General features: G+C 45.3%; 1 protein-coding gene and 1 pseudogene across 4 annotated transcripts in view; one reads left to right on the top strand and one right to left on the bottom strand.

Annotated features, from left to right (window-relative positions):
* LOC119279654 overlaps positions 1-1430 on the bottom strand; it is a 2218-nt pseudogene extending 788 nt beyond the window's left edge.
* LOC119277068 (protein TSS-like) overlaps positions 1209-13325 on the top strand; it is a 20749-nt gene continuing 8632 nt past the window's right edge. Inside the window, exons 1-20 of one of the 4 annotated variants that reach the window (XM_037558281.1) lie at positions 1209-1403; positions 3318-3420; positions 3525-3586; positions 3680-3772; positions 3866-3938; positions 4615-4977; positions 6353-6420; positions 6525-6656; positions 7360-7401; positions 7798-8322; positions 8403-8560; positions 8657-9209; positions 9884-9946; positions 10037-10138; positions 10231-10548; positions 10621-10713; positions 10876-10977; positions 11068-11172; positions 11585-11718; positions 12702-12885. In XM_037558281.1, coding sequence (XP_037414178.1) covers positions 3360-3420; positions 3525-3586; positions 3680-3772; positions 3866-3938; positions 4615-4977; positions 6353-6420; positions 6525-6656; positions 7360-7401; positions 7798-8322; positions 8403-8560; positions 8657-9209; positions 9884-9946; positions 10037-10138; positions 10231-10548; positions 10621-10713; positions 10876-10977; positions 11068-11172; positions 11585-11718; positions 12702-12885 — 3231 coding nt within the window. In that variant the 5' untranslated portion in view covers positions 1209-1403; positions 3318-3359. Of the gene's footprint in view, positions 1404-1701; positions 1818-2028; positions 2270-2373; positions 2492-3317; positions 3421-3524; positions 3587-3679; positions 3773-3865; positions 3939-4614; positions 4978-6352; positions 6421-6524; positions 6657-7359; positions 7402-7797; positions 8323-8402; positions 8561-8656; positions 9210-9883; positions 9947-10036; positions 10139-10230; positions 10549-10620; positions 10714-10875; positions 10978-11067; positions 11173-11584; positions 11719-12701; positions 12886-13325 lie in introns of those variants that run through there. The other 3 variants (XM_037558282.1, XM_037558279.1, XM_037558280.1) reach the window with 3 other exon arrangements.

Below are 13325 nucleotides of genomic sequence, written 5' to 3'. Positions count from 1 at the left end.
CGCGACGCCCGTTGTGGCCGCGAGGAGGGCCGCGAGGAGGAGGTCGAGGACGGCGCCGGCAAGGAGGATCGCGTGGCCGTCGCTGTTGTGGTGGCGCAAGGATGATTTCATCGGGCTGTGCGAGGTCCATGTCGTGGCGAGGAGCACGGGCGCCAGCGCGACAGAGGCCACGCCGCAGGGCCGAGACCAGCGGTGCGTGGCGATGTCCGAGATGCCGGACGGTGAGGTGGCGCGGATGGTATAGCGGCATGCGGAGCGCGCACTCAAGGTAATGCAGGCATGCTGTTGTCGTGAAGCCTGGCGCGATCTTGGAGGAGTAGGACGACAGAGCGCGAAGAAGAGGGAGCAGAGGTCGCGCACGAACCCACACATCTCCACGACGACCCCTCCCCCGCCGCCGCGCCCTGCGGTGCGAGCGCGACGACACCGGCGACGACGATGGACACGAAGAGCGCGCCGCCGAGCGCGCAGTTGAGCCCGTAGCAGCCGCCGTCCCCGCTGTCGCCGGCAGCGAACGACACGACGCTGGCGAAGACGTCGGGCGCGCCATTGCCGAGCGAGAGGAGCGTGATGCCGGCGACAGCGGGGGGCAGGCGCAGCGCGACGTAGAGCCCCTTGAGCGGCGCGCATAAGTACTCGGACGCGGTGCCGCCGAGTAGGTAGAAGAACACGACCAGCCAGAGCAGGAACGCCGCGTACCCGGCCGCCGGGGTCGCAACGAAGCCGCAATAGAAGAGGTGGAGGTAGTCAATGTACCCGACCGACGCGCAGGGGGTGTGCGACATGAGGTAGGCGCATCGGGCCTCCGCGCGCGTCCAGGGACTGTAGCTCTTGGCAGCCCCCCGCGGCCTGGTGGCGCGGAAAGGGGAGGAGAGTGTTGCCCGATGCACGACCTGATGTGTGACAGGAGGGGGGTAAATGCAAAAATTGCGGCGCTGACCGACTCGGTCCAGCTGGCTCCACTTGGCTGCTTGTGTTTGGCACAGGATCAAATGTGCACATCTGTGACAAGTTTTAGGAGTAGTTGCCTTTTACAAACTTTTAGGATCAAATCATTATATTCTGGACAAGTTTTAGGACCTGTGGTGCTATTACCTCCTGTTCTAACCAAATCCACCCTCGTCTTCCTCAGCGCATCGCCTGAAAAAGAAAAGGAAAAAAAAAAAACCAGCAGCGGCGAGGAGGCGGGGGAGTCGGGGGACCGGCGGGAAGGAGGACTCGGGGAAACGGCGGGAAGTCGACGAGGCCCAGGAGCTGTCCACGCCCCACGCGCGGGATGCGCAGGCCGCCGCCTCGCTGGTGGCCATGGCGGGGTCGAGGATGCGGTCGGCCTCGACCTCGTCTTCGGCAGGAGGGTGATGGCTGGCTGGTGGCGCGAGGAAAAGCTCGTGCACGGCGTCGAGGTGGTGCCCTTCCTTCTCCCCTCTCATTTACCTCTGGTCTCCTCTCTCGATCCCGTTTTCTGCATCGCTTGGGGTTGGAGATGGCGAGCCGTGGCGGCGCGGAACGGGGGCACGGGCATAGGAGGAGGCCAGAGGAGCTTGGGGGCGAGCTCGAGGCAGGAGAGGCGCTAGCGGCAGAGCACGAAGAGGAGCGAGGCCGAGCTTGTCATGCGGCAGACGAGCTCGCCGGACAGTGCGGCCACGGCCTGGTTGCGGACGGCGGAGAGAGCACGAATATGGTTGGGTTCTCCTTCGGGTGGGGGAACTCCGTCCCATCCTCCGGCATCCTCTCCCGCGAATTTGGGCCGCCGCCGAAGAAATTTTCCAGAAAGAAGCTCCGACCCACCTGAACGCGATGTGTTATTCTATGCCACGGTACGCCTGATCCTCCACGTCCTGAACAACGGAACAGGAACTTCGATGAAACCGGCGGCGATTGCCTAGGCCCCGAACAAAAAACTGTACGACGATTTTCCAGAGAACCGGACCGGCATTTTCATTTTTTTTAAAGAACCGGACCGGGCCAATGAGGACCCTATCTTAAATCTCCACCGTTCCACCCTTATCAACCCCGCCTCCAACCCCTTTCGTTATCTATCTTTCCCTCCCTCTCTTAGGCTCCTCTGCTCACTACTGCTACCCCTTCTGCTCCTGCACCTCCATCCCAGTAATGCTTAGCTTGTAGACAGTGCACCTACCTCATCCCAGCTGCCTCTCTCCTTACCTTAGCTGATTGCTTGGGAAATTGACCTTCCATTTTGCTTCCTCAGGCCATCGGTACATCCTTGCCGGTGTACTGTCAAGAGCAGCTGAGCGCAAGGCCATCAGTAAATTCTTGGACCTGCTATTTATTATTTAGTTTCATATATCTTCGCGCGCGCGCGTGTGAATTCACAACTGTGTGGCCTTTTCTTGGCAATTTTTGTTTTAGCGTGCACTTAATCGATATCCCTGGTGGCTTCTGTGTTTCGATATGTTTATGTGCATAACAATGTTCGTGCCTCCCTCGATGTGCATTGTGGGCATGGAACAACGAACACTGCTTCGCAGTTAAGCTCTCTCAAATTCCAATTCCCAAAACATCTTTATCTTATTGTGAACTAGTTACGTGGAATCCAGAAGTTTTAGCATCTCTGCCTGTGTCATGGTAAATTAGCCTCTTGTATCTGTGCTGCGGCCCCAGCGAGCTGGATGTATCGGGTGTTTGCTTTATAATATAAAGCGGGGGGAAACCCTTTATCGTAATTAGCCTCTTGATTTCTTGAGTCTGTTCCCATGTCCCTCGTTGCAGGCATGGTTTGAATTTCAGTCCCCTACTGCCTTGTTCACCCTTCTGTAGTCATCTTCTTTCTATCCATCATTTGCGCAGATTTTATGTCGAAGTGATTTTTCTTCTTTAAAATGGATTAGATGTAACTTAGTCCATTGGTTCTGCTAATATACCTTATACTTATCCCTTCGTAGCTGGCCGCTTGATGATTTATTTTTTGGATTTCAGTCAGTTGTACCGTATATATATCATTACACACAATTATCTCACTTGGAATCAGAGGAGGTAAAAAAATGTCGACTTGAATTGATGTTACGGTGTTAACGCAACCATTGTTGCTTGCACTTCATTCTCACCATTGGTGCATCTTCTTCTGGTCAATCCTGTGTTGTGGGGTGTAACTATGTCTTTTTCACGTCTAAGTAGTGTTTATATACACATGTCAATGATAGCTCCCTGTTTTGTCCTAACTTCAGTTTTATAGCCCTACCCCTGCAACCACCATCACTCTCTTCTATTCTGCTCCTTCTAAAGTCTGCCACATGTTTAGGTAGCGGTTGTGAATCCAACTGATGTTTAATTTTCTTTTCGACCGTATGATCTAGGTGGGAATCTTCTGCTGAGCTTGCTCGCCTTTTGGCGCGTGTATGGCGCCCAAGAGCAAGCGTGGCAAGGCCAAGGGCGAGAAGAAGAAGAAAGATGAGAAAGGTATTGTTGACATGACACCTTGATTGGCTTTTGCTTGCAATAGTTGGAGAAGATAGTTGCTCTCTTGAGCTGATCATTTGCGAATTTCTTCGATGAATTACCAGTGCTCCCTGTGGCCATTGACATCACCGTCAACCTCCCAGATCAGTCCGATGTCATTCTCAAGGTTTAGCTTCTTGCTGCCACAGTTCTTTCTGCACTGTTTGTTTTCCTTGATGCATGATTTCAGCAACAAGTATTCCTTCTTCGCTTGGCGCAGGGGATTTCCACGGACAGGATCATCGATGTGAGGAGGCTGCTCTGCGTCCACACTGCCACATGTGCAATCACAAACTACTCTCTCTCGCATGAGGTATTTATAACGTTTTCTTTTTCTCTTCATACTATATTACCGCAGTGAACATCTTTTAATTCAATCCTGTTATATGATTTCATTTGTCGGTAGACTCGTGATGGTCACTTGAAGGATGGTGCTGATGTTGTGACACTGAAGCCATATACTCTCACCCTGGTAGAAGGTACATCTTATATCTGCAAAATGAGGATTTATTTTCTCAAGGCATCTTTAATCGACCCAAATAAATTTCTAATCACCCAAACCCTTTTTTTACTTAGGTTCATCTAATCCATTCCCAAAACATGCATAACTCCCAGAAGGTTTTTAGCTGACACAAAAAACAACCCTCCCCTTCTAACATTTTGGTTTCCACCGCTGCCACACGATGCCCTCCCCAATACCCGCCACGCGCGAGAGTAAATTTTATTATTGTTAGGGTTGTTTGCCATAATATTTGCTGTGAGAGTCAGCAAACACTAGATGTTTGTAACATACATGATGGCTAAATATATGTTATACAACTTCAATTTTAATGCATTTTATTATTGGAGTTCGATTAGAATGCAGCATCCAAAAATGCATGATATTTTCGTAGTTAGATTTTAAGAGCGTCTTTTTTAAGTTGACTTTTGCGGTTGGATTAGAGATACCCTTAGATTGGTTAAGCCCATTGTTTCTAGACGTGTGTCCTGTAAATTGTACCTTTGCACACCTATACACCTGACTGCACCTTCATTTGCATAATTTTGTCTTTGATTTCCATATGTCCTATTATTACTATTAAATTCTCTTCTATAGTGTCTAGGGATAAACCATCCGTAACCGTACATCTTAAACTCCAAAATTTCACAATGCAGGGGAGTACGACGAGGATAGCGCATTGGTGCACGTACGGCGGCTGCTGGACATCGTTGCATGCACCGCCTCCTTCGGCTCTCCGCCGCCGCCTCCGCCTCCTCCATCCCCCAAGGATGCCGATGCCACCAAGGAGCCCTCCAACTCCAGCTCCAAGCCTGCAGCAGCTGCCTCCTCGGGTGGGCGCCGCATGGGCTCACCGCCGCCCCTGCCCAAGGAGTCAGCTGCAAAGGATGCCAATGCAGCGTCGGCCAAGGAGGACGCTGTCTCAGCAGAGCTGGAGGCAGAGATGAGCGGTGCATGCCCCCGCCTCGGAGCGTTCTATGAGTTCTTCTCCCTCGCTAACCTCTCACCGCCCCTCCACTGTAAGTAAAACCTCTCTCACAGCCTTTCCAAAGCCCTGTAACTGATCTATCTATTTCACGCTCCCGTTTCATGACTTCTGACTCGAACTGTAAACTTATGCCCAATGCTACGTGCCGGCAGACCGATCCCAGCCCCGGATCGGCCCCTTCCCGAGCCATAGATTGCTTTTCACTGTGGCCGTTGGACCTCGCCCAACACAGCGCATAGGAGGAGAACAGCGTTCGCATCCCGCGCTCACAGGAGCACACGGGGAAGAGACGGCGCGCACATCTCATGCTTACATGGGCGCACAGAGCCTACTCCCACTCGCCTCGCTCGCAATATCCCACCCGCGCCCGCAAGAGCCTCGTCGTTGACGGCTCGCAGAGTCGCACTCCCCGTATGCAGCACAGGCAGCAGCAGCGCGGGCTGGCTCGCTCCCAGCAGCCCTGCCGTCCTCGCAGCAGCCCTTGCCGGCGCTCTTAGCGGCAGGCGTCACCGGTCGCAGCATCAGGTGTCTGGCTCGCAGCGGTTGCCGTCGCCGTCGCAGCATAGGCCGTCCGACTCGTAGTAGTGATGTTGCCGCGTGCTCGTAGCAGAGGCTGTAGCCACTCACAGCACCAGTCATTGCCGATGCAGTAGTGCGGCCCTGGCTCGCAGCAGGAGCCGTCACCATAGCAGCACCATGTCCGCGCGCTCGTAGCAGTGGCCGCTGCTGTTCGCAGCAGTTGTTGCCGCCGTCGCAGTACCCGGTGGTCGGCATCGCACCTTGTGGTCACCGTCTAGCACCACCTTACAGTAGCGACAACAGCGGTAGCAGTATGGGCACGCGGTTATCTGTGGGGTTTGCAGCAGTGATGGTGCAGCCTGGCAGTGCGGTGGTCGGGGGTTGCAGCAACGGAGGTTGATGCGCTGGGGAATATGAGAGAGAGAGAGAGGGGGGGGAGGGGGAGAGGATGATGCGGTAGCGGTCCTCACGGAAGAGGAATTAGTGTCTGCAAACTCGTGCAGAGATAAGGCTGAGGGACCACATGAGTGGTGCATGGGGCCCACGGGTACGTGGCGGGTGAGCACACGATGCGGCTGACGCGAGATTAGAATGGGCCGCCAGATACTAATTGTTTTCCTAAACTTATTTGCAACAAAAGAACATTAAGGTGCCGTAGTACTGCCAGCATTATATTTGGAACCTCTGCCTTGATCTATTTGTCCGTATATCCTTGCTGTCTGCTTCACCATTGTTTGTCCTTGAGATGGTAGTTCATGTAATTTAACACTTTCCTCATTATTTTGAATGCTAAGCGTGAGATACCAGCTTGAACTTTGTTGAGCTGAACATTTCTCTAGCGAGGCAAATTCTTCCGTTTGCTGAGTTATTTTAACTCTTTCAATCAGTTATAAAGAGAGTGACTCAACCTCGACAGGAGGAGCAACCGTCTGATGACCATCTCTTCTTCCTTGAGGTAATCATGGGTAATAGTTATATCTTTGACAGCATTTTTGCGCTAAGATGCCTGCTAATGACATCACATGTGCCCTAATTGGAGAATTGTTGGCTGGCTTTCAGGCAAAGCTTTGTAATGGGAAATTTTTCATTGTTGAAGCTCAGAGAAAGGGGTTCTTTAGTTTTGGGAAACAGCGTGTTTTGTGCCACAATCTTGTCGACCTATTGAGGCATCTCAGCAGAGCATTCAATAATGTTCGTTTATCTCACATTCTGTTTGTAAATTTTATATTAGGGTAATCTAAATTGTTATCTAATAATCTTGCATCCTGTATTGTATTTTACCTTGTTATTAGATATCCCACTTAAATCTGTAGCCTCTTCTGGACAAATGAACTTATATACACTTTAAAGATGAAATGTAGTTAATAACAGCAGATTTTTGAATCTATTTTTAATGTATGTATGTGTGTGAACATTTGTGGTGTAGTGTGTACGCTTTTTGTGCATTAGTAATTGAGACGATGAAATTGAGAGAAGATAAGTAATAATCAGGACAAAATTCCTAACTTACCTCAGCTGCAAGAAGGTTTGAATTGGTAAAGTCTATTTTGGCAGCAGCTGCGAGCCCTCCACTTTCAAATTTCTACTGCCAAAAATAACAATCTGCCTATCAGATTTTTCACTTATTTAGATTTAAACTACGTACTAAAATTGATAATTGAGCATGCCAGTGCATTGTTGTAGGTTTGGAAAGTGGCATTTGCCAATACTGTACATTGGCAGTGTCAAATTCCCATTCTAGAAACTACTTGAGGTTCTTAATTACCTACAATTTTATAGCACTATTTAACTATTTCTGTATGCCACTGTGCAGTCTCATTTTCTGTATCTCTAATTCTTTTCTATGACTTTGTTATATGAATTTAATCCTTTATGGTGCTTGCATATATATTAGGCATACGAGAATCTTATGAAGGCATTTTTGGAACGGAACAAGGTGCGTTGTTACCCTATTTTGGGTGTTTCATTGTACTTATCTTTTTCTAAATTTCAATGGAAACTTTTCACAAGACCGTGACTTTGCATTTGGATTATTGTGTGCTTGGGCATAATGATTGATCTGAAAAGGAGTTGAATATATTTTAATGCACTTTAAATATCAAACAACAATTTGGGTTGTCTTCTAGGAATATCTACCTTCCTTCTACAGTTATGCTGTTGTTCATATTCAGTTTCTTCCATTTGGGGCTCCTCTAGTATGTTGCGCTTGATTATTACATATTTACTTGCAGGTTCATATGAATCATGTTTTTGTATTCCATCCGCCATCAGACAACAGTTTTCCTATCTAATGCTGCATCATGACCTAATTATAACTGCTTGTATGTTGCAGTTCGGAAATTTTCCTTATGGTTATCGTGCAAATACGTGGCTTGTTCCTCCGATTGCTGCCCAGTCACCATCAACATTTCCTCCCCTTCCTGCTGAGGATGAAACTTGGGGAGGCAATGGAGGTGGTTGGGGAAGGAATGGCAAAAGTGACATGTTGCCATGGGCAGATGAGTTCATGTATCTCACATCCATGCCTTGCAAAACTGCTGAGGAGAGGGAAATTCGTGACAGGAGAGCATTCCTACTGCACAGTCTATTCGTAGATGTTGCCATGTTTAGAACTATTGCAGCCATCCGGCATGTAATGGAGAGTACAGATGCGTCAACAGCAATCAAGATAGATGAGGTCTTGCATTCTGAGACGGTGGGAAATTTTAGCATCACTGTCACAAGAGATTCTTCAGATGCAAGCTGCAAGCTGGACACTAAGATAGATGGAAGCCGAGCCACAGGAGTGGACTCTAAGCATCTTGGAGAGAGAAACCTTTTGAAAGGAATAACTGCCGATGAAAACACTGCTGCACATGTATAAGTTCAAAATTAAGGTGATCTTTCTCATATTCAGGTAAAAGAGAGGCTTTTCCTAATTTCGTCTCTAATTTGCAGGATGTTGACAGTTTGGGCATCGTGAATATTAGATACTGTGGGTATGTTGCTGTAGCAAAGGTTAACAATTACGAGAAAACTATTGTGGCTTCTTCTATTAAGCCTGCTGATATCATGGATCAACCTGAAGGGGGTGCCCATGCATTGAACATCAACAGGTTGGTAGCAATGCTTTGTTTTGTTTTTCTAGTTATCCACGAAGTTTATGCTGCTTATCCCATTCTTTCTTTATTATATATATTTATTGTTTTTAGTTTGAGGATGCTCATAAATGAAGCCAATGCAACTGGAGAAAAAAAGTTACCAACACAAAGTCATAGGCAGGAAGAACTAACTGCAGCACAAACTTATGCTGAGAACTTGTTGAAGGGAAGTCTTCAAAATCTTGAGGAAGAGGAGACTGATAAACAATCATTTATGAGATGGGAACTTGGTGCGTGTTGGGTTCAGCACTTGCAAGACCTGAAAAAATCTGACAAAGACAAAAAACAAGGTGATGGGAAGGAAAAGAAGAAAATGGTGGACAAAGCTGTGAAAGAGACAAAGATTGAAGGGCTTGGGAAGCCTCTCAAAGCTCTTAAGCACCCGAACAATGCGGTTGATGCTTCTGGCAAGGGATCCTCATCAGGGAACAAAAGTTTGACTGATGCAACAAGCTCCGGGGAAAACCAGAAAGTCAACTCATCATCTGTTGAATCGCCTCAAGGAGACTGCATTACCTCCGAGAGTGAAATCTTGCTGAAGGATGTATTACTGGATTCCGCCTTTACAAGGTTGAAAGATTCAGAAACAGGACTCCACCAGAAGGTAGAAATGCATTAATTTTCATAGCAAGTGATGATTTCGCATCTGCCCTTTGCTGTCTTTCATATCCAACTCATACCCTCCTCATTTCAGCATTTAGTTTTATAAATAAATGTCCTATTTAAAATAGAGTTTCCTTGTGATTATTAATCTTTGGCAATCATAATACAATTCATATATAACTGTCAGTATTAAATTTCATGTGATACTGTGTTTGCCAATATTGTGGATATCAAGGTATGCTGTGGAGGGGTTCATGAAATGTGTTCTTACCTGACTCAGAACCTCAAAGTTGTGGAGCTTACCTCAGGTGCACTAGGGGTTGATAAATTGTAGTGCAGCTGGCTAAGGGTCTTGTGCTTTCCCATCCTACACCTGCTCGAGGCCTCGCTTAAGCAGGGTGCTAATGCCCGTTCTTCTAAATTAAAATTTCACCGGTGCTAGTGCCTATGGACGAGTGTTTTTTACATCAGCGCGTGGTACTTCAAACAACATCAAATATGCAAGGCTTTTCACCTTTCTTGATTTTGTCAGATCCACTTCTGAATTCTACAAAATAATAAAATCAATTGTATGAAACAGACTACGTATTGTTTTAGCACCCTTGCTTACCAAGTGGCCATTTGTAGCTACTAATCATGCATAAAGTTCATACACTAATCTCTTGTGCTCCACAGTCACCATCTGAGTTGATTGAGATGGCTCTGAAGTTCTATGATGAAGTTGCGCTTCCTAAGCTGGTACGCATCATCATATGGGACATGAATAAGTTCCCACATGCTTATCCTTTTTAGTCATGAGGCATAATAACTAACCAAGAAATTATTTAGGTTGCCGATTTTGGTTCATTGGAACTTTCACCTGTTGATGGTAGGACCTTGACAGATTTCATGCATACGAGGGGCCTACAGATGCGCTCCCTAGGACGAGTTGTAAGTTTGCAACAATTTTTCATTTGAACATGATGAAATGTCATTTCTTTTTTAGTGCTTGATATGTGCTAATCTAAGAATTCCCTATGTAGGTCAAACTTTCAGAGAAGCTCTCACACGTACAGTCCCTTTGTGTGCATGAAATGATAGTGAGAGCATTCAAGCACATTGTCCGATCTGTGATTGCAGCTACTTCAGACATGCGACAATTAGCATTAACAATACCTGCAGTGCTGAACTTACTTCTTGGTGTTCCCGAATCTGAATTTTCTGGAAGTTCTCCTGCTGTGCATCCCCTAGTGTGGAGATGGCTTGTTGCTTTCTTGAAAAAGCGATACCAGTATGACCTCACAGAGCAACATTATGTTGATGTGAGGAAATACGCTATACTGAGAGGACTATGCCATAAGGTAAACATGTTTGAATCTTTTTAACATTTCCCACACTCGGTGCATTTTATTGAGCTTAAAGGTTGCTTTTAGGTGGGCATTGAATTGGCACCCCGAGATTTCGTCATGGATTCTGCTTTCCCGTTTTACAAACAGGACATTATTAGCCTTGTCCCTGTACATAAGGTAAAAGTATTTTCCTCAGTTCAATTGTTTTTATCATACTGTACAAAAATCACATTGTGCTGTCATGGCTTGATCATCACATATGGCTATCAGTGTTTTGAGAACTTGTTAGATAAATGAGTGGCACATAAACACAACTGACGTGTTTTTTAAAAAATGCAGCAAGTTGCATGCTCATCTGCAGATGGAAGGCAACTTCTAGAATCCTCCAAAACGGCTCTTGACAAGGGTAAACTTGAAGATGCTGTTAATTATGGAACCAAGGTACCTTGTAAAATCTTGTGCGTTTCTTTTTTGCAATTCCTTATTTGTCATATCTTGGGAACTAATAAATTATTTTATCTATGAATGTAGGCTCTTGCCAAGCTCATAATGGTGTGTGGTCCCTATCATCGAATGACGGCTGGAGCTTATAGCCTTCTAGCTGTTGTTTTGTACCACACTGGTGATTTTAATCAGGTAAATGGTTATTCAGGTGCACAGCAGATAGTTTGTAATAATTGCTATGCATATTTTGAAGACAATTGAAGTGATAGCACTGTTTAGTTAAGTGAGGAATTGTTGAACGTCAGAGATAGAAAGACGTGCCATTGCACTTTCTTCATGTAGGTATTTGTGTAAACTCAGAAATAATATGTACTTTTAGCATTCTCTGCTAAGCAAGTTTTCAGTTACACTGAGTGAAGGATACTTAAAGGTGTTATAATTTTGGATTACACTAACTATAACACCTAAGGAACATATAGGGAAGAATATAGTACAAATTCTGATAAAAGTGTGATTTTCTTCCGGTTTTAGGAGGAGTTACGTTAACATCAGCAGATCTTAAGTTTTTCTGCATATTAATAACTAGTGAAGTTGAAAATTGCAGGCTACAATATATCAGCAAAAGGCCCTAGATATCAATGAGAGGGAACTTGGGCTTGATCATCCTGATACGATGAAGAGTTACGGAGACCTTGCTGTTTTCTACTATCGTTTACAGCATACAGAACTGGCTCTGAAGTAAGTTCAGTTTATGAAATACTCTTTTTTTATTCATGCAGCAAATCTACAGTTTCACAAGGGCTGAGAAAATAGTCATTCCAGGTGCAAGTTGAAGAAAAGTTACATATATCCAAAAGAGTAGGAGACCTCCCTTAGGGTATTTTATCTAGCAAAGTGCTATGTCATGCTGATGAATTTTGCCATATTAAATAGTCTTGCTATTGCTGCCAAGAATATATTTACTATCTTCTCAGGTTATAGCTGTTTTTTTCGCAAACTTATTATGTCAAATGTGCATATTTGGTTCTCTCTCTCTATGCTTTATTGTTTGGATTAAAAAACTAATCTTGTCTTATGATAATAATGCTAAAAGTGAGTAGGAACTAGCTGCTTAGTCTTCTTGAGTCTCCAAATTCTTTGTAGTGTGGTTTCGTGTCTGAGATGCTATCTCTCAGCTCTCACTCCATTATTGTTAATTACAACAGTTGAAATAATATAACTAGACGCTTGCATGAATGCCATCAACATATAACCATCAAACCTAATGCTGACGCTTATAAACTCATAAATGCTAGGTGAATCCTTAGGTAGTGATATGTTTCCCTGATATTGTAGCTAAACCGCAAGCATATGTATTATCCTTTTTATTCTTGGCCGAGGTTGCAGAGGGTAAAAATGTATGGTATTTGCTTCTAGCCTCAAATTATTAAATTATTAATTGATGTCATGTAAAACTCTTATCGAGGATGGACCATAATTCCCTTAAGGTCATATGTCTTTAAAGACTGAAGATTCAATAACTGTTTATTTACCTGTGTATGAGCTTGTCTTGAAGGTTATTTCATAGATATCAAAGCTATTGCAATATGGGAAAATCTAAGGTTTGAATAAACAATGTGCTATACCTGCTATCCTCTTGATACTCCTTGCAGTATATGACCCTAATGATTTAGATTCATTGCTACAGTGTCTACAAAAAATTAACCTTTGGTGCAAATTAGGTACGTCAAGCGTGCATTATATCTTCTACATCTTACATGCGGGCCATCTCATCCAAACACAGCTGCGACATATATTAATGTAGCCATGATGGAGGAAGGCTTGGGGAATGTGCATGTAGCTCTTAGGTACTTACACAAAGCTTTAAAATGCAACCAGAGATTACTTGGGCCTGATCATATCCAGGTAATTGTCTTTCTCAACATTTTAAGAAAACCTTGTGGCAAATGGCATGCTTTTGTTATTTTAGGGTGAAATGTACACTTAGTTAGAATAATTATTAAATGTGAATGATGTTCATTTCGTGCCACTTTACAAATCATACTTGTTGACTTGACAACACATCAAAAAATCTTAAGTGGATGCCTTCAATGACTTAACAAGCTATTGTCAAAACAATCAGGAACGAATTGTGTTAGTTCCAACAGACATATGTCGATGATAAGTCAAATTATGCAAGGCTAGGCGCTGTCAAGATTGCATCATTGGAACCCTCTGGGTCAGGGTATGGGCCACAGAGCCCAAGAGAGGCATCATCGACCAAGGAGGAAACTTACCATGCGACATATAAGGAATCCCTATAGGGTACGTAGGAAAGGCTGAATGTTTTGATATCAATACCAGTC

This window comes from Triticum dicoccoides, chromosome 3B, assembly GCF_002162155.2.
Source record: "Triticum dicoccoides isolate Atlit2015 ecotype Zavitan chromosome 3B, WEW_v2.0, whole genome shotgun sequence".
Taxonomy (NCBI): domain Eukaryota; kingdom Viridiplantae; phylum Streptophyta; class Magnoliopsida; order Poales; family Poaceae; genus Triticum; species Triticum dicoccoides.
The sequence above is the reverse complement of the archived record's forward strand: the minus strand, read 5'-3'. Positions and strand labels throughout refer to the sequence as shown.